A 27,564-nucleotide genomic window follows, 5' to 3' on the forward strand; every position below is an offset into this window, starting at 1 on the left:
TTTGAGTGAAACAAACATTGAATTAAATCACAGTGAATATTTTATATTAAAAAATGTGTTTTAGGAAGATTGTAGGTACATTTTTGAACTTAATGTTTTACCCAAGTGTACCCACTCAGTTTTCTGCAATACTTTACCAAAACAAATAAAAATAATCATTTTCATTAAGTTTTAGAACTAATGTACCTTATGTTCCTATTTCTTATTTTGAGATATTCAATGTACCTGAGAGTATTAAAGCCCCGTCCTGAAATTAAGAAGCTCTTTCATTTTTTAATATAGTCAATTTTAATTTTTATGTTTGTACACAAAATATTAAGAATCAAGTAGTTCTGAGGTTTAAAAAACAACAGTTCCCACACCCTCTTCTTTTACATTTCCTCTTCTTTAGAGGCAACTACTTTTCATCTTTTAGTTGATTCTTTTGGTAACTACCTTCATTTTGAAACAATACAATATATGCTTCTACCTTCAACTCACAGATCATTTTTTTCTTAATATGATCAAACTCAGGGGCTACTTCCTCAGTATTTTTTCTCTTATCTTTATTTATTGACTTCTCATTATGAAAGATGAGTATTTAGCTTGTTCCCCCACCACATTTCTCTCTCACACACGGATGCAAGTGTACATGTGCGCGCGGGCACACACACACACACACACACACACACACACACACACACAATCCCCTTCCCCCAAATCCTCCTGTAAAATCTCTCTCACACTATCTCTCACAAGGGTCCATTGTGTACACATGTGCACATACACACAATCCCTCACCCCATTCTTCCTGTAAAAGTATGTGAGATTTGGATTATATCAACATTTATCATTTATTATTAAGAACAAGTAACTGCAATTTTAGCTAAATCACATTTTTTTCTGTTCTATTTTTGTATAACTTTGTATTTTTTCCTGGAGTTTATAATTATTATTTGCTCAGTTTTCTATGTATTTATCTCTCACTTAACTCCCTAATTCTCCACCAGTTGAATAAAACACTTCTAGGTAGATATGTTTATTCACATCAGGTTTTCTCTCTCAAAGTTGTCTGACACAGTTTTTATGAGAGCCTTGTGACCTGTTCCAATTTGGACTGAATGCTTTCCTTACTTGGTATACAGTTTCCACCCGGAATTTTCGCTTGCATTTATTTATTTATTTATTTATTTATTTATTTATTTATTTATTGTTGAAAGTATTACATATGTCTCCTTTTTCTCCCATTGACCTCTCCCTGCTGCTCCTCCCGCCCCCCCACCAGCACATGTCCCCACCCCCCTACTGTCTGTGTCCTTTGGTTATGCTTATATGCATGCATACAAGTCCTTTTGTTGATCACTTACCGCCCCCCCCCCCACCCCCTCACCTCCCACCCTCCCCTGCCTTCTGTAGGAGGCTTGACAATCTGTTTGATGCTTCTATGTCTCTGGATCTATTTTAGTTCATCAGTTTATGTTGTTCATTATAGTCCACAAATGGGTGAGATCATGTGACATTTATCTTTCTCCTACTGGCATATTTCGCTTAGCATAATGCTTTCCAGTCCATCCATGCTATTGCAAATGGTAAGAGTTCTTTCTTTTTTAAGCAGCATAGTATTCCACTGTGTATATGTACCACAGTTTTTTAATCCACTCATCTGCTGATGGGCACTTAGGCTGTTTCCAAATCTTAGCTATTGTAAATTGTGCTGCTATGAACATAGGGGTGCATATATTCTTTCTGATTGGTGTTTCTGAGTTCTTGCGATATATTCCTAGAAGTGGGATTACTGGGTCAAATGGCAGTTCCATTTTTAGTTTCTTTAGGGAACTCCATACTGTTCTCCACAGTGGCTGCACCAGTCTGCATTCCCACCAGCAATGTACGAGGGTTCCTTTTTCTCCACATCCTTGACAGCATTTGTTGTTGATTTGTTGATGATAGCCTTTCTGACAGGTGTGAGATGGTACCTCATTGTTGTTTTGAGTTGCATCTCTCAGATGATTAGTGACTTTGAGCATGTTTTCATATGTCTCTTGGCTTTCTGAATGTCCTCTTTCGAAGAGTGTCTATTTAGGTTCTTTGCCCATTTTTTGATTGGATTGTTTATCTTCCTTTTGTTAAGCTGTATGAATTCCCTATAAAATTTGGAGATTAAGCCCTTATCAGATGTAACATTGGCAAATATGTTTTCTCATACAGTGGGTTTTCTTGTTGTTTTGTTGATAGTTTCTTTTTTGCGTTGAAAATGTTTTTTACTTTGATGTAGTCCCATTTGTTTATTTTCTCCTTAGTTTCCATTGTCCTAGGAGATGTATTGGTAAACATATTGCTAAGAGATACGTCTGATATTTTGCTGCCTATGGATTCTTCTAAGATTTTTATGGTTTCCCGGTTTATATTTAAGTCCTTTATACATTTTGAGTTTATTTTTCTGTATGATATAAGTTGGTGCTCTAATTTCTTTTTTTGTATGTATCTGTCCAATTTTCCGAACACCATTTATTGAAGAGACTGTCTTGACTCTATTGTATGCTCTTGCCTCCTTTGTCAAATATTAATTGAGCATAATGTCTTGGGTCGATTTCTGGGTTCTCTGTGCTGTTCCATTGGTCTATATGTTTGTTCTTGTGCCAGTACCAGGTAGTTTTGAGATCAGTGGCTTTGTAATATAGGTTGATATCTGGTATTTTGATCCCTCTAACTTTGTTCTTCTTTCTCAGGATTGCTGAGGCTATTTTGGGATCTTTTTTTTATTCCATATGAATTTTTGGAGAGTTTGTTCTAGGTCTGTGAAATATGCCGTTGGTATTTTAATGGGGATTGCATTGAATCTATAGATTGCTTTGGGTAGTATGGACATTTTAACAATGAACACAATATATTCTTCCACTTGTTTATATCTTTATCTCTTTTTAAAATATCCTGTAGTTTTCTGAGTACAGTATTTTGCCTCCTTAGTTAAATTTTTTTCCTAGGTATCTTAATTTTTTTTGTTGCAATGGTAAATGGGGTTGTTTTTTAAATTTCTCTTTCTGTGAGTTCATTATTGGTGTATAAAAACAACCTAGACTTCTGGGTGTTAATTTTGTACCCTGCTACATTGCCAAATTCATTTATTATATCCAGTAGTTTTTTGATGGAGTCTTTAGGGTTTTCTATGTGCAATATCATATCATCTGGAAATAATGACAGTTTCACTGATTTTTTTCCAATTTGGATACTTTTTATTTCTTCTTATTGTCTGATTGCTATGGCTGGCACTTCCAATACTATGTCGAATAGGAGTGGTGAAAGTGAGCATCCCTGCCTTGTTTCTGTTCTTAGGGGAAATGGTTTTAGTATTTTCCCATTGAGTATGATGTTGGGTATAGGTTTGTCATACAAGACTTTTATTATGTTGATGTATGACCCCTCTATTCCCATGTTGCTGAGAGTTTTTATCAAAAAAGGGTGGTGGATTTTGTCAAATAATTTTTCTGCATCAATTGATATGATCATGTGGTTTTTGTCTTTCAGTTTGTTTATGTGATGTATCACATTTATTGATTTGTGGCTATTGTATCATCCTTGCATCCCCAGAATAAATCCCACTTGGTCATGGTGTATGATCTTTTTGATGTATTGCTGAATGAGATTTGTTAATATTTTGTTGAGGATTTTAGCATCTATGTCATGAGGGATATTGGCCTATAATTCTCTTTTTTTATAATGTCTTTATCTGATTTTGGGATTAGGGTAATGCTGGCTTCATAGAAAAAGCTTGAAAGTGTTCCTTCCTCTTGAATTTTTTGGAATAGTCTGAGGGGGATTGGTGTTAGTTCTTCTTTGGATGTTTGGTAAAACTCTCCTGTGAAGCGGTTCAGACCAGGGCTTTTGTTTGCTGAAAGTTTTTTTTTTTTTATTACTGCTTCAATTTAATTGGTAGTTATTGGCCTATTCAGATTTTCTGATTCTTCCTGATTGAGTTTTGGAAAATTGTATTTTTCTAGGGATATGTCCATTTCATCTCAGTTGTCCAGTTTGTTGGAGTAGAGTTGTTCATAGTATTTTTTAATTACTTCACCTCTTTCATTTCTGATTTTGTTTACTTGGGTCCTCTTTCTTTGTTTCATGGTGAGCCTGGCTAGAGGCTCATCAATCTTGTTAATCCTTTCAAAGATCTAGCTCTTGGTTCTATTGATCTTTTGTAAATTTTTTTTTATCTCTATGTCATTTATTTCCACTCTGATCTTTATTTTTTCCTTCCTTCTACTTACTCTGGGTGAGTTTCCCCTTTTTTATCACCCTGGGGTGTTAGGTCTTCTGCTTTCTACATACCATGTCTTTCTTTTTCTTCTCTCTCTCTCTCTCTCTCTCTCAATGTCTCTTTCTCTTTTTTTGGGAGAGTATCTAGAGAGATTCTGTTATCTCATGAAAAAGTGTGTGTGATTTTTCTTTTTGTGAGCTTAAATATCTGAAAACACTTTTATTCTGTCCTAACATTTGATTATCCTATATAATAAAAGGGTAATATGCAAATTGATCAAATAGCAGAATGACCGGTCACTATGACGCACACTGACCACCAGGGGGCAGGTGCTCAATGCAGGAGCTGCCCCCTGGTGGTCAGTGCGCTCTCACTGGGGGAGCGCCGCTCAGACACAAGCCGGGCTGATGGCTGGCGAGCACTCTCCCACCTCTGTGGCAGTTGGACATCCCCTGAGGGCTCCCAAACTGCAAGAGGGCACAGGCTGGGCTGAGGGGCCCTTCCCCCCCAGTGCACGAATGTCGTGCACCAGGCCTCTAGTAATTCTGTATTATTCTTGGTATACAATTCTATGCTAGGTTTCTTTTTCCTTCCTAAAGGATACAATTGTTCTCTAGCATCCAGTGTTGCCATTTTGGAAAAAGACACTCCTCTGTGTCTCCTTTGCTCTCAATACTACACCTCTGGCACTTCAGATCGCCAAGTGGGTGGTAGTTTTCCCCACAACTCTCTGATAGTGGATGGTTGTCCTATAATTTAACTCAATTCTGACACTATCTACCTGAAGACAGTGTCAAATCCCCCAGTTTAAGTGCTTAGTCACACAAGACTGTCTCCCTCCCTCATTTTACTTCAGATGCCAACGGCCAGTCCACATGGTTACCCATGGGTCTGATTGACTGACTGGCTGCAAATTGGACCCTCCTCAGGTTCCCACGACCCCTCCTCAGCTTGGATTAATTTGTAGAACCACTCACAGAAGGCAGAAAAACAGTTTACTCACTAGACCACCACTTATTACAAAGAATATTAGGGTACAAATGAACATCCATCTGAAGAGATACATCTGGTGAGGCCTGGAAGGGTCCTGAGCACAGGACTTCCATTCCCATGGAGTTTGGGGTGTACCACCTCCCAGCATGTGGATGCATTTTTGTTCACCAGCCAGGAGGCTCTCTGAACCCTGTGCTTTGAGTTTTTATGAAGGCTTTATTACATAGGCATGATTGATTAGATCATTGGCCACTGCCAATTGATTGAACCTCCAGCCTATCTCTTCTCCAGAGGTTGGGGGTCTCTGACTCTCTCATTTATGTGAGGTTCCCACACATATGTGTGTTTTAAATTTGTGTTAATAGCATTGACAAAAGCAACCACTGCATCTACTATGTTTTAGAGTTTTACAGACCCATTTCTTCTCAAGAGGCTGCCTAATGCTCAAAGGTGATTGTTAGCAAGTTGGGGTGGGGGTGAGAAATAGGAACACTCATTAGTGTTCACTGAGTCCAGGTCCACATACTCATGACCATGGGCACTGTTCGCAGCTGACTGACTGATGCAGCCAAATGAATCTGAGTGACAGGAACTGGCTGCTGTAATGAGGGAAAGAAAACACAGACGGTACGATGACTCACTGAGTCAACCTGGGGGTCCCTGCCACAGGAGAAGGACCTGAATAATTGGGGTGGTGGGTTGGGGGCACGGGGGTAGGTGGAGGGTTTAAGCAAGGAAGATGATTGATGAAGTGTGTTATGGCTGACAGAAGACTCTGTGCTCTGGGCATGAAATTAGTGGTGATTGAGGGGGACCTGGGAGAAAGTCCTGGGCTTTGTGTGATTAGGAGGATGTGGTCAGCACCCACCTGGGGGCACAGCACACACAAAAGACATTAAAGGGGGAAAGGGAGAGAAATGAGAGAAAGGTAACATCAGTGATATCACTGAAAAGATCTTTTAAATTGAGAAATGTCTGGGCCCCACTGTTCACTATTTTCATGCTGCCTCCTCTCACTTAGAGCTTAAAGTCCTTCTCACTGATATCCTCTTGCAGGCTGTCCTGTTATGTGGGAGGATTAGAAAGTGAGACTGATCGGGGGTTTCCTCAAGGGATCTCTCTAGCCCGTGTTACTACAGCTGAGTTCTAGAGGGTGTGGGGTGGGGAGGAGACGAGGGCCAAGGAGAAGGAGGAAACAGACTGTGTTTGTGCAAACTTCTTTAGGAGCATCTTACAAAAGCCACTCTCCTTTTTACCCCCTAAGTACAAATTTAACTTAATATCTGGCAGGAGGTCTTTGGCCCTCTTCTTTAAGAGCTTAAAATTTCCTAACTCTCAGCCTTACAAGAGACCAGGAAGGTAGGTATACAGTAAAACATAAAATTAGGTGATGAATTAGGGCCTCATTCATCTAGGTAAACCAGGACATTTAATTAAGTGATTTACTGAATGTGTTTTTGTGTTATCTTCGCAGAGCCTGATTCTAGACTCCTGGAATCAGGTACAGGATGCATGTCTCAAGCTCATTTCTTTTTCCTTATTGCAGTCAACATGAGCACTAACCTCAGACAAAAAAAACAAAAACATTCCAGTGTAACTCTTCTTTTCTTTCAAAATTCAGTGTCTCTATGAATAGCTTCTGTGAAGTATGATTACGAGCATAGAAAAGAAAAAATGAAGAGGGAGAAAAATGGAGACTTAGTGATGCCTAACAATTCTCTCCACCTCGGTTTTACAACATGTGCTTTATAGAAAGCAGGTTTGTTCATTTTGGCTAGAATTATGCTTTCATTTCTCACTTGCTTTCGAAGAAGTAAGCAGAGCATGGAAAGACTACATGTAGGCTTGGGTTTGATTTGCTTATTGATAAGACTGCCTCTCAAACTATACACACTATGATGTTCTTGCTTGGCAAGAACAATTTCTTCTCAAGTAAAGAGAGAGAGCTTGAAGCTGTTTAACGCTGATTGGCTTTGTCAGCTGGCTATGTTAATATAGTACTATTAATTTATATCCAGAGTTACTTATCCTGTGTTAGGATTGTTCAGTTTTTGGGGTATACAGTCTTGATTCTTCTAAACCAGCGGTTCTCAACCTGTGGATCGCGACCCCTTTGGGGGTTGAATGACCCTTTCACAGGGGTCGCCTAAGACCATCGGAAAACACATATATAATTACATATTGTTTTTGTGAGTAATCACTATGCTTTAATTATGTTCAATTTGTAACAATGCAAATACATCCTGCATATCAGATATTTACATTACGATTCATAACAGTAGCAAAATTACAGTTATGAAGTAGCAACAAAAATAATTTTATGGTTGGGGGTCACCACAACATGAGGAACTGTATTAAAGGGTCGCGGCATTAGGAAGGTTGAGAACCACTGTTCTAAACAGTGACTGGATGTGCTCCGTCCACCCATTCTTTTCCGTAGTGATCCTTGTTTTGGCAACTGTCTCCTTTTCCTCGGCTCACTTATCACTGCTTGTTCACAAAAGCCTGGCTGTAACTGCACAGGCCTGGAGCTTATACATTCGCTTCCAAAAAGGGACAGCATAGCAGCCCTCTCTTTGTAAGCGATTTAGGCCACTGAGGGTGTTTGAAGCTGCTGCCCTACAGACCTGCGCTGGTCTCTAGCTTGTTTGGCCACGAGAGGAGAACCGGAGGGGGGAGAGAAGGAGGAGCCAGGCGTTTAATCCTGAAGGACTTTTAGGGACAAAAGCATTTACAGTGAGTACAGTCGGCAGATTCCCGGCTTTCCTGTTCTTTTATTTAAGAGAGAAAACCACAAGAGAAGGGAGAAAGGGTGGGCAGCTCTGATGGCTGTGTAGCTGCAGTTTCTGCCTGCTAGTTTGGTAGAGGAACATTCTCCTGATTTAAACATGTTGTATTCAAATAGAATGTATTCTGCTAATGTCAGGTTTCGACTTACCACCTGTGGACTGTCAGGGAGCTAGCAGAACCAGTCCTTGTTAGGAAGCAATCCATGGTATGTTTCTTCTGTTTCTATAAGATAATAGAGTGTGATTGGAAAATCTTTTCCATAGAGTAAAACAAAATAATACTCTTTAAAATCTTTACTGCTTTCAGCTTTTACACTTTAAATGTTGAATCTTCTTTGGATTTGTAGAAAGGGAAGAATCTGATCTATGTTATTTTTAACAGTAGCTGGGATGAAGGTGGTATTATCTCTAATGCTGGAAAGGTGGCCACAGATAAGCGTTTGATGAGGGGGGCAGAGGTCACGGGTGCTGGTTGATCTGTCCTCTCATGGCTCTGGAGTCAGAGTTGTAACTGGGTGGGTCCCTGTAAGCACTAGAATCAGTGCTTTCATTTGCACTTTCAGGAGTTGTTGTCTACTGACCTTTTCTTCTTTTTAAATTTCTCGGTGACTAGCAAGGAATCTTATTGCAAGATGCCTGGTAAAGGAAGAATACAAAATGTATAGTACTTAGAAGAACACATAGACTTGTGCTGAATTTCCTACTATTTATTTGCATTCAATTGGGAGAATTAATTTGATAGGAAAGCAAGCTTGAATAGTTATGAGAAGGGCAGGGAAAATATACACAAAGATATTACTATAAGTCTTCAAAATGTGAAACAGCTTTCCTTTAAATTATAAACTTTATCTTTTAAATCAGATGTGACTTTGTAAAAATCAGAAATAAAGTTTGTTTACCTGAGGGTGGTCATTTAAATGTGAACTACTAGAATTAATAATTAAATTTTTATAGTAATTATTTTCCATGAAAATTGGTAGCTAATCAAATTTATGCCACTTCCCAGGTTTGCTATGCTATTATGACACATATGGTATTTCTTTTTCAGTGGCAAAGTTATATGTTATGGAAAGTAAGTAGACAGAAGTTAAAATAAAACTTGAGTAAAGTGCTTTACTTCTCTGGGTTAAGGAGATTTTCTTGTTTACAGTTTGATGAGTTAAATATAGAAACATGACATTCAGGTTGAAATTTTTTAATGCAGGAAAATTTTGTTTTGGCAGCTTGAATGTAAGGTTTATTTGTCATTTACTCATTTGTGATGCGCACAGCTATGGTTTTATTTAACATTATTTTTTATTGTTATCTATATAACCACATCTGTTTGTGTTGTCAGTCTTAAATTGTAAGCTCTCAGAGGGGATAATCTCCCATATTTGCTCCTCCGGAAAGAATTAGCAACACATAACGTGTAAATAATGATTTACAAAATGTGTTTGCACGGTGATAATTTCTTTCTTCCCACTAAGTAGGACAATTCTATTGATGCTGTTTGTGTGCTTTGGTAAAATGGAAGGCCATTGCTTAGTAGCTACACAGCTCTCAGTACAGGCAGGATACTTCTAGTAGTTTTGTTATTTCTGGATGAATAGGTAATCACAGATTTTTAGTGACAGATGGGATCTTACAGATCATGGAGGCCAAGTTTGTCATTTTATAAACAAGGAAACTGGGACCCAGAAATGTGGAGCATCTTACCCTAAATCACACAAAACTGCACTGTGCTTGCTTGGTGCACAGCCTGATGGTATTTATAGAAATGTATGTTGGGACATAAATTGCACTGAGCCAATTCTTTGTCATGTTCTTTAGTTTACAGTATGATGTATATTCCAGAGAAGGCACAGCGTTGATTTAGGAGTTTCAGAGAAAACACAGTGACCAGGCATCATTTATCAGCTATGCAGGGCTCTTGGGAAGGCGTCTAGGGGCTAGTGGGTGTGGGAGTAACTTAAAGAGTTCATTGTACACCGCCCTGCCATTTAGTTTTCTTGTTTGGATGAGTCTGGTTTCTTAGAAAAGGGAACCACTGTGACACCAGTGTCCCCGCTACTTACCCCCAGTTCTGTGACCTTGCACTAGAAACCTTTATTAACCTTTGTGTATCAGGTTCTTTCTCTGGGATTGTGATTCTAAGCAGATCCCCCAGAGGGCAGGAATTGATTAAAAATTAAAAATTGCTTTTGGGAATCAGAATCTGTCTTAGGCTAGGGCAGTGATGGCGAACCTTTTGAGCTTGGCGTGTAAGCATTTTGAAAAACCCTAACTTAACTCTGGTGCCATGTCACATATGGAAATTTTTTGATATTTGCAACCATAGTAAAACAAAGACTTATATTTTTGATATTTATTTTATATATTTAAATGCCATTTAACAAAGAAAAATCAACCAAAAAAATGAGTTCGCGTGTCACCTCTGACACGCATGTCATAGGTTCGCCATTACTGGGCTAGGGTATAGTTTTTTTTTTTTTTTTTTTTTTTTTTTTTTTTTAAATATACTTTATTGATTTTTTACAGAGAGGAAGGGAGAGAGATAGACAGTTAGAAACATCGATGAGAGAGAAACATCGATCAGCTGCCTCCTGCACATCTCCTACTGGGGATGTGCCCGCAACCCAGGTACATGCCCTTGACCGGAATCGAACCTGGGACCCCTCAGTCCGCAGGCCGACGCTCTATCCACTGAGCCAAACCGGTTTTGGCTAGGGTATAGTTTTATAAGAAGTAGTGTGGTAGCTTATTCTTCCTGAAGTTTTGTCCCTCCCAGTGAAATTTTGACATCTTCTAATTAAAAATAGGTATAGTAGTATTGTTATTTTAGAAAGGCACTTAAAAATGCAGGGTGTAGATTCTTCCTCTTATACTCAGGCAGAGGAAGCTGTTGAATTGAAGCCTAAAAGGCAGGTACCATTCTCAAAGGCAGCAGGTACCAAAGCGATAAACCTATTTTATGACATAATATTTTATCTTTAGCAAATAACTTTGCTTTCAAAAATTTATCTGTGAACCTCCTTATCATTTAACTTAAAAATATGATGCTCAATAAGTTGGGTAGGGGCAGCATGGTGTAGCATTGGAAGGTTTCGGAAACATGTCATAGGAATAACTTATTTTTTATTTTGTTTATTTTAAAAATATTTTTTATTGATTTTAGAGAGAGAAACATCTATGTGAGAGAGAAACATCAATTGGATGCTTCCTGCATACCCCCATGATCAAACCTGCAACCCAGGTTTGATCATGGGGGTATGTGCCCTGACTGGGAATCGAACCAGCATCCTTCTGGTGCACAGGATGATGATCAACCAACTGAGCCACACTGGCCAGGGCAGGAGTAACTTATTTTTAAGGCTTTTGTTAATTCAACAAGTCTTTTAATTACCTGTGCCCATTCCTGTATGGAAAATTACATGTTCCTAGTCAAATTGGGATCTTTCTTGACCTCCTTCTCCCATTTTTGTAGGTAAAATATTTTACAAAGGATGTTTGTTGATTTTTAAATAGAGAGGAAGGGAGTGGGGGAGAGAGAGAGTAAAAGTGTGTGTGTGTGTGAGAGAGAAACATTGATGTGAGAAAAACATTTATCCGCTTACCCGGGATCGAGTCTGCAACCTGGGAATGTGCCCTCACCCAGAATTGAACCGGCAACCCCTTCATGCCCAGGACAATGCCCAACCAACTGAGCCACACCAGCCAGAGCCGTTAAAGAATTTTTTGTTGCCAGAACCGGTTTGGCTCAGTGGATAGAGCGTCGGCCTGCGGACTCAAGGGTCCCGGGTTCAATTCCGGTCAAGGGCATGTACCTTGGTTGCGGGCACATCCCCACTGGGGGGCGTGCAGGAGGCAGCTGATCGATGTTTCTCTCTCATCGATGTTTCTAACTCTCTATCCTCTCTGTAAAAAAAAAAAATCAATAAAAAATATATTAAAAAAAAAAAAGAATTTTTTGTTGATACTAAGTGAATATTCAGAATCTAAAGACATATGGGCTACTTTCTAATAATCACATTTAATTTTATATTTCATCTTAGATGAAAGGAGCTATAAAGTGACTTGAATGTATAGAACCAGAAAAAGTCTTTTAAAAGTATATAAAACCCATTGTCTTGAGTAAAAGAAACTCCTGAAATTAAAAATAATGTCTATTTAAAATGTTCAGTGTACAAGGCCAAAAAGTTATTTTATAGTACACTGGTAATTTATCTTTTACATAGCTAGATAATTTATCTTATCAACTTTATCTTAAAAAGTAACCTTACCTTATTATGACCTACACTTATATTATTTTTCATGTATTTGATTAACATTTTAATGTTATGTGTTTAAGAGCAATTTATTACTCTTGAAATTCCAGAGTCTCAAAATTTCAGCATGACCAAATACTAATTTCATTTAGGTTGAGAGTTAATTAATTATAGATATATTCTATATAGGCCATGATTTATACTTTTCAGGAAAGTAAAGGTTTGGAATTACTACATGATATTTATTTATCTAACAAATCATAGAAAGGAGCAGCCTTCCCTGAATTCAGCACACTGTTTTCACCAACTCAAACATGTTCCCTCTCTTGTTATCCATGTATTGAATATATTGGTTTCAGTAATCAAAATGATGCTTGGATGCTTGTAGAGAAGCCCCAAACACTCGTGTGGCTTAAACAAGACAGAAGTTTGTCTTTCTCAAAATAAAAGAAGTCCAGGGCAGCAGTCCAGTAGTTGCTCGTTATCGTGTGGGATCCATGTTCCTACCACTTTGCTCTACCATCCTCTGTCTGACATACTCAGAGGCATCTTCTGGGCTGAGACGGCAACTGGAAGTCCACGTTACAGGCTAGGAGAAGGGGGAAAGCAGAAGGGCAAAAAGGGGGCCCCTCCTAATTGAGTCAGCTCCCTTTAAGCAGCTTTCCAACACTTTCCACACAGGAGTTCTACTTCCATCTCATTGGTCAAAACTTAGCCACTTGGCCACACCTAGCTATGATGGAGATAGGGAATGCACTTTTAAATTCTTGGCAGGAATAGGCACAGCTGAAAATCAGGATGTTGTTACTAAGGAGTGAGGAGAGAATCGATGTTGGGGTAGGCAATACCACATGGTTTTGTGTTCCTATTACATGCTGGGTCTTGGGGCTACTATGTAGAAACTCAAAACACCTCTTTCTGTTTTTGCTACGAGCTATGGTTTCTTAATTTAGAAATCTGGCTTAATTTAGAAATCCTGTTTCTTCTGTGAAGTATCATTTCTTTATTTGGCAATCTTGTCTGACTCTTGCTTTCTTCTTTCCTCTTGCCTTTCAGCTGTTTTGGAAAGAAGTAAGGCTTAGACTTCTCCATGTTAACCATGAGTGTGACACTTTCCCCCCTGAGGTCACAGGACCTGGATCCCATGGCTACTGACGCTTCACCCATGGCCATCAACTTGACACCCACCGTGGAGCAGGGCGAGGGAGAAGAGGCGGTGAAGGATATGGATTCTGACCAGCAGTATGAAAAGCCACCCCCATTGCATACAGGGGCCGACTGGAAGATTGTCCTTCACTTACCTGAAATTGAGACCTGGCTCCGGATGACCTCCGAGAGAGTCCGGGACCTAACCCACTCAGTCCAGCAGGATTCAGACAGCAAGCATGTGGATGTGCATCTAGTTCAACTAAAGGTAAGGAAGGTTTCTGGGCTCAGGTCCGTTCCAGACGGAAGACTGAAAAGGCTGTGGCACATAGAGCCCGAGTTCTGTCATTATCAGTGAGAAAAGTCTCAGAAAGAAACTAGAATAACCAATAACCGGTGTGAAAACATTATCTTTGTAGATGAACATGGACAGAACTCTCTCCTGATTTGACTTCATGGGCTGAGTGTCTAGAATAAAACTGGCCGTAGGGGATAATGCAGAAAAGTGGGCAGAATAAAGTATTACAAAAGTTTTAATAAATAGACTCATAGGTAAAACCTCAAACTGAGCTGTGGCTGTGAGTATGTATGTGTCTGTGATTATCTCCTGTTGGAGGGATGCTACCGCTGTGGCGCACAGTGGGTCCTGGCGCCATAGGGAAGGGCATTGCTCTCTTTTTGGAATGAGTCATTTCATCCAGGCACAGTTCATCGTGTAGGGCAAAAGTTCCTTTTTAACAACTAATCTAAAGTTCAGACATTGAAAAATGTCTGGGGCTTTTAGAGGCCTTAGCAAGCCTGACTGGTGATAATAATGAAATGCAGGTGCGAGTAAAGAGTGCTATAATAGAGATTTTGACCTAGGAACCCCAAAATACAGTGAGTCTTGCCCTGCCATAGCCATTCCTCTATTCCAGGTCCCTGAGAAAAATGCATGTTCAGGTCAATGACTAGCAAAGCAAGGCAGGTTTATAACTAATCAGGACAATGGACCCAAACCCCAATGTGCATTTCTAGTCAGTTACATGAGATCTTAAGGAGAATTCTTTTACTTAAGACAGTTAATCCTAAATAATTTTGAAATCAAAGACCAGCTGGCCAGCATGGCTCGGTGGTTGAGCCTTGACCTATGAACGAGGAGGCCACAGTTCAGTTCCCAGTCAGGGCACATGCCTGGGTTGTGGGCTCGATCCCCAGTGTGGGGCATGCAGGAGGCAGCAGATCAGAGATTCTCTCTCATCATTGATGTTTCTCTCTCTCTTTCCCTCTCCTTTCCTCTCTGAAATCAATAAAAATGTATTTAAAAGAGAAAACCAAAGACCAAACAGATTCTTGACTCTTAACACTCAAATGTCTTGTGCAGCCATCAGGGTGAGAGGAAAGATGCGCAGTTAAGAGAAAGCAAGCAGAGCTGGCTCCGCTTTCTCAGGCTGGTTCAGGGGATTCGGGACCCCGCTGCCACAGGAAAGAGTGTCCAAGAGAGGAAAAGAGGGGTTGAGGAGAAAGAGAAAACAAAAAAGCCAGAATGCCAAGCTGACTGGGCTCTCACCGGTTCTTGAAAAAGAGACAGCACTAAAGGGTAACAGAAATGGCTAGGAACCAGCTTCAATGGAATGCAGGCCTGGCTGGTTTCCTGCTCTGGCAGCAGGGAAGAATGTGTCTCAGCCCGGGAACACAGCTCCTTTAGTTAAAGGGGCAGCTCTGCGGCAATGTGGGGTGGAGTGAAATGGAGGTCAGGGGCTCCACTTCACCCCTCTCCTCTGTTTCCTCTAATGCTACCCTTCCATGTAGCTCCCATAAGTAAATACAGGGTTGGGTTTTTAAGAAAAGTTGACTGTTGCTCTCCAAAATCTTTCAGATTTACACAGAAAAAGTGGTAAATGATAAAGGAGAATGGGGAGAAAATGGAAATCTCTTTAAAAGACTCCACTAAAAATGCTGTTAAGGGCTCCTAGAAACATTAATGTGTCGATTTATTTCATTTAATTACTTCAATAACACTGAAGTGAAAATGAAAACTTTTATTCCAAGTAGGAATGTAAAGTCTTTGTAAAATCAACCAAGGTTATGTTCAGTGTTTGAGCAATCACCTCTGAGGTGATTTGCTTATCTTTTCACATTGGAATTACCTATCATCTTCCTGCCTCAGTAGAAAGCATCTTACACCTGCCTCTATCCAGCTCTGTCCCACAGTATGTCTGTCTCCTCTGCTGAGAAAAAAGCCCCAGCAATGTAGGAAGTCAAGACAACAATCACATAGTGGTAGTTAATCAATGACTTAAAGGGATGAATTGAAATCATTTAATGTTAATTTAATTCTAGAGTTTCTATTAATACTTTTTTTGATGTTTATTTCATCAAGTGATTTTTACAACCATCTTTCTCTTATAATGTTCTCAAATATTCTGTAATAATAGAGTACAAAGTCATCAACTCTGGCCACTGAGTTGTGGCCACCTCTAAACTAGGGTTTAGTTTTGGCCTCCTAATCTGCTTCACGTTTCCCCTTGTGTGATATTTCCTTATTCAACCAAATAAGCACTGCGATGCATTTTTTAAAAAAAGTATTTTTATTGATTTCAGAGAGGAAGGGAGAGGGAGAGACAGAGAGAAACATGGATGAGAAAGAAAAATGATTGATCAGCTGCCTCATGCATGCCCCCTACTGGGGATTGAGGAGCAACCTGGGCATGTGCCCTGGAGGGGAATCAAATTGTGACCTCCTGGTTCATAGGCAAAGCAGAGGGGCAGGCCCAACTTGGCTCCCTCTGCCTTCGTGAATTACTCAATTTACTAATCTACATTAATAAAAGAGAAACATGGTAATTATCGTACGACCGCTACCCTTTTCATTGGCTAATCAGTGAGTATATGCAAATTAACTGTCAGCCAAGATGGCGGCCGGCAGCCAGGCACTGAAGCGAGCATGAGGATTGCTCCAGTGACTGCGGACTCCAACGTTCCCCGCCTCACTTGCCGGCCTCTCAGCTGCAACTCTAAGCAACTATGTACTATGTTGCAAATAAGAAGCTAAACAAAACCCGAGAAACCAGCCGGACTGAAAGCTAGCCGGACTGAAACAATGTATCGATGTTTTCAGCAGCAAGGCCTCAGAGCTAAAGCTGGCCCAGAATAAAAAAAAAAAGAAGAAAACAAGGAGTGGTTGGAAGCGTCAGTCACTTGCTTCCGGAAAACAGCCCTCAGCCCCTCACCCAGACTGGCCAGGCACCCCAGTGGGGACCCCCACCCTGATCCAGGACACCCTTCAGGGCAAACCAGCCAGCCCCTACCCGTGCACCAGGCCTCTATTCTATAAAGTAAAAGGATAATATGCCTCCCAGCACCGGGATCAGCGGAACAGCGAGGCTCCCGCACCGGGATCAGTGTGACAGGGGGCAGCGCCCAAACCCCCTGATCGCCCTGCGGCTCTGTGTGTGACAGGGGAAGGCACCCCAACCCCCTGATCAGCCCTGCTCTGTGCCTCATAGGGGGAAGCTCCCCAATCCCCTGATTGCCCTGCGGCTCTGTGTTTGACAGGGGGGAGCTCCTCAACCCCCTGATTGGCCCTGCTCTGTGTGTGACAGGGTGCAGCGTCCCAACCCCCCCCCACCCCCCCACGGGCCCTGCTCTGTGTGTGACAGGGTAGAGCCATAACCTCTCCATTGGCCCTGCCCCGAGTGTGACAGTGGTGGCGCCCCAACCCCCTGATCGGCCCTGCTCTGTGGGTGATAGAGGGTGGCGCCCCAACCCCCCTCCACGGGCCTTGCTCTGTGTGTGACAGGGTAGAGCCATAACCTCCCCATTGGCCCTGCCCTGAGTGTGACAGGGTGCAGCGCCCCAAACCCCCTGATCCACCCTGCTCTGTGTGTGACAGGGGGCGGTTCCCCAACTCCCCTATCGGCCCTACTCTGTGAGTGACGGGGGCAGCGCCCCAACCCCCTGATGGGCCCTACTCTGTGAGTGACAGGGGGCAGCGCCCCAACCCCCTGATTGGCCCTGCTCTGTGCGTGACAGGGGGTGGCGCCGCAACCTCCCCATTGACCCTGCCTTGAGTGTGACAGGGGGCGGTGCTCCAATCCCCCAATTGGCCCTACCCTGAGCGTGACTGAGGGTGGCATCGCAACCTCCCAATTCACCCTGCTCTGTGCATGACGGGGTGGCGCCCCAACTTCCCAATCGGCCCTGCTCTGAGCCTGACCAGGGGCTGCACCTAGGGATTGGGCTGCCCTCTGCCACCCGGGAGCAGGCCTAAGCCAGCATGTCGTTATCTCCCGAGGGGTCCCAGACTGCGAGAGGGCACAGGCCGGGCTGGGGGACCCCCCCCCCCCACCCCGCGAGTGCACAAATTTTTGTGCACCGGGCCTCTAGTCCTATATAATGATCCTATATAATAAAGAGGTAATATGCAAATTGACCATCATGCCCTTGCACAAGATGGCCACCCCCATGTGGTCACAAGATGGCCGCCACAAGATGGCCAGCAGGGGAGGGCAGTTGGGGGTGACCAGGCCTGCAGGGGAGGGCAGTTGAGGGCAACCAGGCCAGCAGGGGAGGGCAGTTGGGGGCAATCAGGCTGGCAGGAGAGCAGTTAGGCATCGATCAGGCTGGCAGGGGAGTGGTTAGGGGGTGATCAGGCTGGCAGGCAGAAGCAGTTAGGGGCAATCAGGCAGGCAGGCGAGTGGTTGGGAGCCAGCAGTCCTGGATTGTGAGAGGGATGTCCAACTGCCGGTTTAGGCCTGATCCCTGTGGGCAGTCAGACATCCCCTGAAGGATCCCAGATTGGAGAGGGTGCAGGCCAGGCTGAGGGACAGCCCCTTCCCAGTGCACAATTTTTGTGCACCGGGCCTTTGGTTTACAATAAAAAACAACTGTCACAGGGATGGAAATATCATGACTTTAAGGGTCCATTTAGGTGCAGATAATTTCTGAATATGTAGATTCACTCCAGTATTTTCTCATGAGCCCCACCCAACTGCCTAATTGATATTTCTGCTTATGTCTCTAGTGAGCATCTCAAACCTGATATGCCCATCAACAAGCTCTTAATCTCCCCTCCCCATGCCCCCCCTAGTCTTCCCAATTTCAGTAAAAGTTACCACTCTTTGCATGATCCTCCCCCGCCCCCCACTATGTATATGTTTATGTCTATTAACAATTTCTGGGTATCCATCTCCAAAATGTGCCCTGAAGCCATTCCTTCTCCCCAGCACTACTGCTGCTGCCCCTGCCTTCTCTTCTGAGAAATCCCCCCTCCCCCGCGAAAGGTCACTGCTGCTTGGGCTTCTTCTGGAGCCCCTCTGCCACCCTGCAGTTCATTCTCCACACAGTAGCCAACGGATCTATTAAAGATGTAAATCAGGTCATGTTAGGCCCTTGCTTCCTATTAGCTTACAATAAAACAAAAATCTCATTCTGTGGCTCTGCCTCTGCCAGCTTCTCTGGCCATGTTTCCTGTTACTTTCCCATTATTCATAAAGCTCCAGGCATATTGGAAATTCCAAAGAAATGTTAGGCTTCTTCTTGCCTCATAGCTTTTCCTGTTCCCTCTGCCTAGACACTCTCTTCCTCTGTCTTGGCCTGGCAGATTCTGGATCCTCATCAAACAGTCAGCCAGAGGTGCAGACAAGTTCTAACATGTAGAGACACAAGCCTTGGAGAAGTTTAGGAGGAAGGTGGGGCCTTTGCTGTGTTTGGTGAAGAGCAAGAACAAAAAAAACCTACCCCTACCTAACTTGTCTACATTCCTCACACGCCCTTTCACATTGCTTGCTCTAAATCATTATAGTCTTCTCTACCATTGTGTTGATGTATAACGTAAAAAAAGTTACTTGAAAAATGCTGTTAAAGAAACCCCAAAGTTCAACTGAGTAAATTTGAAGATCTATTTGCCTTTATTCAATAATTCATGAATCAAGCAGCATCCCCTCTAGCAGAAAGAACGGAAGGCTTTTATAGGCAGAAAGGGAGGAGGGACAGGGAAAGAGTGGCTTGTTTCAGGCAAGGGCATCTCATTTTAGGGGGTAAAAGGGGTCTAACCAGGTGGGTTACCTCACTAGTGCTGATCAGGAAATTCCAGACTGACTGACTAAGGTTACATTCCTGAGAAGCTACAACTGCAGTTAGGTTAGGTCTCAGTTTGGTGACATGGGACTTAGCACAAATGACTCCATTTTGGCCAGTTGTATCTTTTTTATTGAACAATACTTTTGGAAAATGCCTAGAGTAGAGTCAGCCTCTGGTTTTATATTAAACTAGAGGTCCGGTGCACAAAATTTGTGCACTGGGGAGGGGGGTGTCCCTCAGCCCGGCCTGTGCCCTCTCACAGTCTGGGACTCCTCAGGGGATGTCCACCTGCTGGCTTAGGCCCACTCCCCGGGGGATCGGGCCTAAGCTGGCAGTCAGACATCCTCTGGAAGCCCAGGAGCCCTTAGGGGATGTCCACTTGCCAGCGGGGAGCAGGTCTAAGCTGCAGTCGGACATCCTTAGTGCTGCTGAGGAGGCGGGAGAGGCTCCTGCCACCACTGCTGTACTGGCAGCTGTCTGCCTGGCTTGTGGCTGAGCAGAGCTCCCCCTGTGGGAGCACACTGACCACCAGGTGGCAGCTCCTGCATTGAGCATCTGCCCCCTGGTGGTCAGTGTCTGTCATAATGACCAGTCATTCCCAGTTGTTCGGCTGTTAGGGTCAATTTGCATATTACCCTTTTACTATATAGGATAGAGGCCTGGTGCACGGGTGGGGGCCAGCTGGTTTGCCCTGAAGGGTGTCCCGGATTAGGGTGGGGGTCCTGCTGGGATGCCTGGCCAGCCTGGGTGAGGGGCTGAGGGCCGTTTTCAGGCTGGCCACACCCCCTTCAGGATGGGGGTCCCCACTGGGGTGCCTGGCCAGCCTGGGTGAGGGGCTGAGGGCCGTTTTCAGGCTGGCCACGCCCCCCCAGTGACCCAAGCTCCTAGCCTCTCCTTTTTTTCTTTTTTTCTTTTTTAACACCTCCTTGAGTGGAGGCCAAGGCGGGCTGGAAGCAGGTATCTGGGATTTATTTATCTTCTATAATTAAAACTTTGTAGCCTTGAGCAGAGACCAAGGCCGGCCAGGGCAGGCGGGAAGCTTGGCTTCCTCCATTGCCGGCGGCAACCCAAGCCTCCTGCTCACTCCATCTCCGTGGCCGCCACCATCTTAGTTGGGTTAATTTGCATACTCGCTCCTGATTGGCTGGTGGGTGTAGCAGAGTGGCAGAGTGATGGTTAATTTACATCTTTCTCTTTTATTAGTGTAGATGTTTTATATCTCAATGTAGCTATTCCTGATACCTCTTCTTAAAACATGCATCCCCCTTTCCTGCAATTACCTAGCCCATTTTTCAGCTTATTTTGTATGATGGTTCGTATCACTAGCTGCAGTTCTCTTGTTTGCTTATCTGTGTTAGCCTCAAGGACCTCAAATGTTTAATTCTCCACTGTATCTCTGTTGCTTAGGACAAGGACCTTACTTGGTGTGGGCTCAGTTCACCTGTTGGATAGAAGAGTCCAAGTTTGTATGGTCAGTGCCTTCCCTCCCATATACAGGCTTGCACCTGATGTCACATGGGGAAGGCTGCTTGGTGAGGACTGAATTAGGACAAAGGCATTGGATGAATTAAAACCCAAGTGCTTGGGAGCATTACTGTCCATCTGGGAGTGTCTGTTTCAGAAGTCTTGGAGAGCTTGCCTGGGGAGTCTGCCTGGGAGAATCTGTTCTTCTTTCTGTAGGTGGCTGTGCCTGGTTCTCCTCCCCGCTCTCCCCATTTCTGTGTGACTCCTTCTTTAGTAAGCATTGCAGTCAGTAAGTGTACTCTTAGGTCTTCTAGACCTGGAGCCACTCTTTGTCTTTAAAGGTAACTTTATCTTCTTGGTCATTGTGCTGATCTTAAAATTTATTTATCAGAGACTGCTCTTATCAGCCTTATTTCCAGGTTCTTAGGGGAAGTTTTATTGTAACCCCCAGGATGAACTACAAACCACTATTATAATATTCCCATGTTAGGGGAGGAGAGGAGTGATTGTTCTAGAGAGTGAATAAAAACATCTAACCTTAAGATTAAAATGTGGAAACAATGCAATATATTATACTCTGTCATTTTTTCCATTTTTTAAAACTGAAAATGTAATCCACATACTTTGCTTATGCTCCCAGATATTCTTTAGTAAGAAGTACGAGAAGCCAGCTGAGCCATTTTTAGAAACTCCGCCTCTCCTCCTCCCTGTCCTTCAGATTCAGACTCTGTGCTGGGCAGGAAAGTCAGACCAGGACCCTTAAAAGATTTTTACTTTAACTGAGACTTCTGATCTGGATGAATGTATTTAGGTTTTAAATAAGCAAATTAGGCACCTCTGCTTACTGATTAATAGTCTTCATGGAGAAAATATTATCTGTATCCTGGAAACATAATAGCAAGAAAGAGGTGATGCGTAGGCTAGTTGCATAAGTTAAATGATGTGGCTGGATGGCAAAGAGAAGTGAGTCAGCTGGAATCAGCTCCCCAAACAATCCCCTTTAGATACATTTTATTCTCAGCCGCCTCCAGGTGAAATTGGTGTTGGTTCTTTGATTTTGGCCTGATTCTCAAAATTAGAACCCAGTGGCTCACATGGGGTCTGGATGGTTTGCTGGAAAAAGGCTTGAATTCTCTCCACAGCTGGGGCTGGCACTTCAGAGGTGCCTGCCGGACTGAAGATGGTGGAAGTCTTGGGATGATGGAGCTCTTAGGAGAGGATTCACCCTCACCATGCGGCGAGGAGTCTGCCCCTGCTCAGGAGGGAGGAGAGGGCATGGTGGTTTGTGGTAAAGTGTTCCCAGCCCTGGAGCCCATCCTGAGCAGCCACCCCCAGGGCAGCGTGGGAATGCAGTGAGGGGAGAGGGCTGTGGGTGTGACTGGGAGGACCTGTCCCAGCTGACTCTCCACCTGGGCTTCTCCCCTCCCCTTGTTCAGCGGGTGTAGGGGAAGTGTACTCTGCCTCCCACTGTTGCAGTGTTATAGCTGAGCTCTGCCTGAGGCAGCAGAGATGCTACCAAAGGGACAGCCATGGAGCCCAGCCATGGCTGTGACGGTGCGCAAGTCAGGGCTGATTCTTGGGCACATCTACAATGCCCTAGGACAGTGGTTGGCAAACTGCGGCTCGAGAACCACATGCAGCTCTTTGGCCCCTTGAGTGTGGCTCTTCCACAAAATACCACAAAAAACCACGTGCAGGCATGCACTTACAGTGCGATTGAAACTTCATGGCCCATGCACAGAAGTCGGTTTTCGGCCTGGGCGAGTCTATTTTGAAGAAGTGGTGTTAGAAGAAGTGGGGGGTGTTGGTTGGTTGGGCGATGGGAGATGCGGCGCAGGTGGGCCAGGGGATACACAGTGCGGGGGAGGTACATTGTTTTGAGGTACGTTTGCTGAGGTCGACCCCTTCCAACTCTCCCACACTCGTCTATCTGAAACAAGTATACAAGACGAATGTGGAAGGGAGAGTTGGAAGGGGTCGACCTCAGCGAACATACCTCAATCAGATTGAGGACGTTTTTAGCAAAGGCCAGCTTAGGAGTACCCTAATTAAGTTAATAACAATGTACCTACCTATATAGTTTAAATTTAAAAAATTTGGCTCTCAGAAGAAATTTCAATCGTTGTACTGTTGATATTTGGCTCTGTTGACTAATGAGTTTGCTGACCACTGCCCTAGGAGTCTGAGAAATTCTTGATAAAGGGAATTCTGTGTGGAACTAAACTCCTAACATCAGTAGTTTGGGGAGTGAAGAATTCTGAGCCTGAAACATTCAGTATATACCATTTTTGAGTGGTTTCTTAGCTTAGCATCTTAAGCTAAGTAAGCACCAGTTTAAGCTTGAAGACAAAATATCTTTGTTTGGGGGAGAAGTATAAAAATATTTTTCTTTCTACCCTTTAGACCAGTGATGGTGAACCTATGACACGCGTCTCAGAGGTGACAAGCGAACTCATTTTTTTGGTTGATTTTTCTTTGTTAAATGGCATTTAAATATCTAAAATAAATATCAAAAATGTAAGTCTTTGTTTTACTATGGTTGCAAATATCAAAAAATTTCTATATGCGACACGGCACCAGAGTTAAGTTAGGGTTTTTCAAAATGCTGACACGCTGAGCTCAAAAGGTTCGCCATCACTGCTTTAGACTGTTATTTTTCAAGAAGTACATCTCAACCAATCAGTAAGTTGTGAAATCAATTTAGTGAATTAAAGAGCTAAAGCAATGAAATAGAATTGAAGTAAGGATAAATACTACTTTGTGAAACTCAGATATCTATCTATCTATCTATCTATCTATCTATCTATCTATCTATCTATATATCTATATATATGGTCATTGTGTAAAATTTATGCCTTTCTCTGAGTCAAGGCCAGAATACAGAATAGTTTGATAGTTACTGACTTTCCTCAATATTTTTGATATGTACTTAAACTTTGGAAAATGTTATGGAAGTAAATGTAGCCTGGTGCAACATTTTGCAGCATCATTGCTTTTTGTTTATTTCGTCACAAGTAGGAATGCAAGGCTTTTGAAGAGGGGATGTGAATGAAATCTGGGGAGAGAACTTTTTTTTTCTGTCTCTTCATTATTTGCTGCTACTTTGTCCACTCTCCCCCCCTTCAAAATTTTACATCTAAAAGAGGGAAAACGGGATATAATTAAAGTAAAATGGTACTGATGTGTGAATTACTAGTATCCCAACATGGAAGTGGGTAGAGCAAGAGATGAACAACTTTAATGAAGAAATGTTAACAAATAACTGATTTCTAGATATGGTATACATATAGCGACAGTTGTAGCACTCATCTTTGGCTGCACAGTAAAATCTCCAGGGAAGCTTTAAAAAACCATTTCCCAGGCCATGCTCCAGACTAGCTACATCAGAATCTGGGCTTGGACCTAAGGCATCAGGACTTTTAAAGACTCCTCGCGTGATTCCAATGCAGGTAGAGCTGACAACCTCTGGCGGAGATGTTTTTGAGCAGAGGGCTTTTGGATACATCTTGCTTGTTTCATGCATTCTCCCTTATCTCCAAAAAGACAGCCATGGATATCTTTATTTAGGAGTAAAGACTCCTCCATGATTCTGAACTCTTCAGTTTCTCAAGTGACCTCATAAAGTCAGTAAAAACAATGGGAGGGAGGGAGATGAGTCCATGCCAGTCACTAGATCATACATTTTAATGTACTATCTTATCTTGTTCTCTTAAAATTTTTTATACACAAAAGATAAACCAAATCCAGATAGAATAAATGTTTCCGTCTCACTTAATTCCCACAACGTTTTGAACTGGAAATTATTTGACAGAGGGGTCCAGGCACAGGGCTGCCTCCCTGTAGTGGTTGTATACGAATAGCCCCTCTTGAGGTTGTGCAGTGCACCACCTGCACAGCTTTCTAAGGCCGCCTGCCCAGGCAGGGAGAGAGCCTGAGAGGGAGTGCTTTGAGTATGAAAGACAGAGGGCCTCTTTCCCTGGAGCCCAGGAATGATGAATGACATTATCACTGAGCTTAGTGGAGACATTTTGAAGGATCATAAATACTTTGAATGCCTCAGAGGAGTCTGGGCTTGATCCAGTGATCATAAAGACATCTGCAAACAAAGAAACACATGGTAAAAACCTGTGTCTTGGGATGAGTTTGCAGGCATATGCACGTGATCTGGGGAAGGGAGAGAGTGAGATAGTAATGAGGATGGATGTTCAATAAATGGAATGAAGTGTCTGGGCTTTGGTGGTGGATGTGGGAAGAAAGGAAAAGCCCATCAGACCAAGGAACTGATGCAACCCCAGAGAGGCAGCAGGGAAGTCAGAGCCCATGGTTCTCTGTGGCTTCATTTGCCGTCATCAGGCTCAAGCTGAACTGATATGTCTATTGTCACTCGGTGTGAGGTCTGAGGGCTGTATTTTTTCTTTTTTATAAATGTGAATAGAGTAAAAAGGAACAGAATAGAAATTGCTCCTGTGCTCATTTTAGCAGTGTGGGTTTTCCGTGTAGTCTGCTTCTGTTGTTCTGTGACACTGTAATGCACAAATTTTCCTCATTATTCGAATGAGGCAAATATGCCAAATGCATCACTAAATGGAAAAGGAACGTGTGAGATGAACATGGAAAGTAATCTGCTCCTTTCCCGAGGAAGAGGGAAGGGGGGAGGGTCCGCTGGAGAATCGGTTCACATGGAGGGACACTGGCCTTCGGAGGCAAATTAGGAAGAAAGTCTTCAGTGTTTCTTGCAGTTTTCCCTCTTTCCAGAAACCTAATTTCTATCAAAAGACCCGATCAAGTAATTCAGAAAATAGTTGTAACAATGGCTGTAGCTCAAACTTTGCCTCTGCGGGGAATTAATGTCATCACACCGATCATCTCTGTAATTGAGGGAGTCATGTATTAGTAAGAAGGTGGGGAGAGCCCTAGCCAGTTTGGCTCAGTGGATAGAACATCAACCTGCAGGCTGAAGGGTCCCAGGTTTGATTCTGGCCAAGGGCACATGCCTGGGTTTTGGGCTCAATCCCCAGTAGGGCGTGTGCAGGAGGCAGCCAATCCATGATTCTCTCTCATCATTGATGTTTCTGTCTCTCTCTCCTTCTCCCTTCCTCTCTGAAATCAATAAAGAAATATATTTTTTAAAAAGTTTTTAAAAAAAAAAGATGGGGAGAGAGTCCTGCAAATACCTGTATAGAAAGCTGCCTCCTTTATGCATAGGTATATGTCTCATCCTGGAAATCTCTCTAATTGTGGGAGTCAGACATTAGTAACAAGATGGGGAATGAGTCCTTCAAATAACCATGTAAAAAGATACTTCCTTTATGCGTAGGTCTATGCCCCATCCTGGAAATAACTAGGAGTGAAATGTTGTTTTAAAAAACATTTTAACTCAGTGTTTACCTCCCTTAGCTTCCAGCTGCCCGCCCAGATAAAGTCTAAATGCCTGGGCACAGCCTGTAATTACCTTCATAGTCTGGCTTATTGTTTCTTCTGACATTTCCTTTCCTGTACCTCTAAATAGTAGGTCCTTTCAGAAATCCATTCCTTGGAACATGGTTTCCCTCTCCCTGGGAAATCACCTCACTCCTTACCCCAAACTTCTTTCTCAGAAAATTGCTACGCATCCCTGAATCATAGCAAAAAATGTCACCTACCTGGTGAAACCATCTTTAAGACCAATCTGATCAATCCTTCTATGGGTTCACCCCTTACTGTAGCATGGTGGTGGAAACAGCATTCAATCTGAGTTATTATTACTCTAGCTATAATGAGGAATCTTGTTTATTTTTTCTGTTCCATAACTGTATATCTCTATTGATACATTTGTATGATTTCAAAATCAGGACAGAAGAAAACAATCAGCATACAAAACATTTCCTCTGATTATTTTGTTGGACAAATACAAGCCTATACCTAGACCTGTGAATAATTAGTAGGTCTTCCCTAGGTAATGTTAGTTCCCACACCTCTGCTGGAAATCTGAGGGCATGCATTTTTTCACTTTGTTTGACCTTTGACAGGACATCCTGGATACTTTGCACTTTAGAGATATGACTTGGGCGGATCCTCACCTCAAAACTCTGCAATTTCAAAAATAATGCACTAATGAACATTCAGAGGTAACTCATATTGATAATGAAAACTTGACGTCATTAAAGAACTGTTATTGCAAGGAGATATATTCAAAGATGATGAAGTATTTTAATTTACTTATTTGAGTTTTTATGTACTATATTTTATAGATAAATGTAGGATTTGTATAAGAGGATATATAGATAACTCATTATTGTTGCAAAAACTATTTATTAAACACCCATGTGGACTTGATGATTTTCTGGGTTCTATTTAAATGTGTTGTTAACTCTAGTAGTTCTCCCTAGAGTTTATATATATTTTTGGATTCTGGTCTTGTACATTGAGTAATGAGCTCGATAAATCAAAATTAATCTAAACTCTGCATGGATTAGTATAGTAGCTACATTATTTTTTGTGCTTATGATGATATACTTTCCATTTTTTCTCTTTTCTGTTTATGATCTATATGTAACTCTTCTAAATTAGTTATAAACCTGAGGTATCTGTTTTTAAAATATTTCTTTTTAAACTTTCATAAATAAAGTTTTAGATGTGTAAAAATATA

The 27,564-nt window shown here is 42.4% G+C and overlaps 1 protein-coding gene across 3 annotated transcripts in view; it reads left to right on the plus strand.

The window, feature by feature from the left end:
* AKAP6 (A-kinase anchoring protein 6) overlaps window positions 1-27,564 on the plus strand; it is a 487,918-nt gene that overhangs the window by 99,937 nt on the left and 360,417 nt on the right. For 2 of the 3 annotated variants that reach the window (XM_070427710.1, XM_070427731.1), the window contains exon 2: window positions 13,320-13,677. In XM_070427710.1, the coding sequence (XP_070283811.1) occupies window positions 13,354-13,677 (324 nt within the window). In that variant the 5' untranslated portion in view covers window positions 13,320-13,353. Of the gene's footprint in view, window positions 1-7,887; window positions 7,964-13,319; window positions 13,678-27,564 lie in introns of those variants that run through there. The other variant, XM_070427721.1, reaches the window with a different exon arrangement.

Source organism: Myotis yumanensis, unplaced genomic scaffold (genome assembly GCF_028538775.1).
Source record: "Myotis yumanensis isolate MYYU_CA2020_CCGP unplaced genomic scaffold, mMyoYum1.0.hap1 SCAF_1, whole genome shotgun sequence".
NCBI classification, from domain to species: Eukaryota; Metazoa; Chordata; class Mammalia; order Chiroptera; family Vespertilionidae; genus Myotis; species Myotis yumanensis.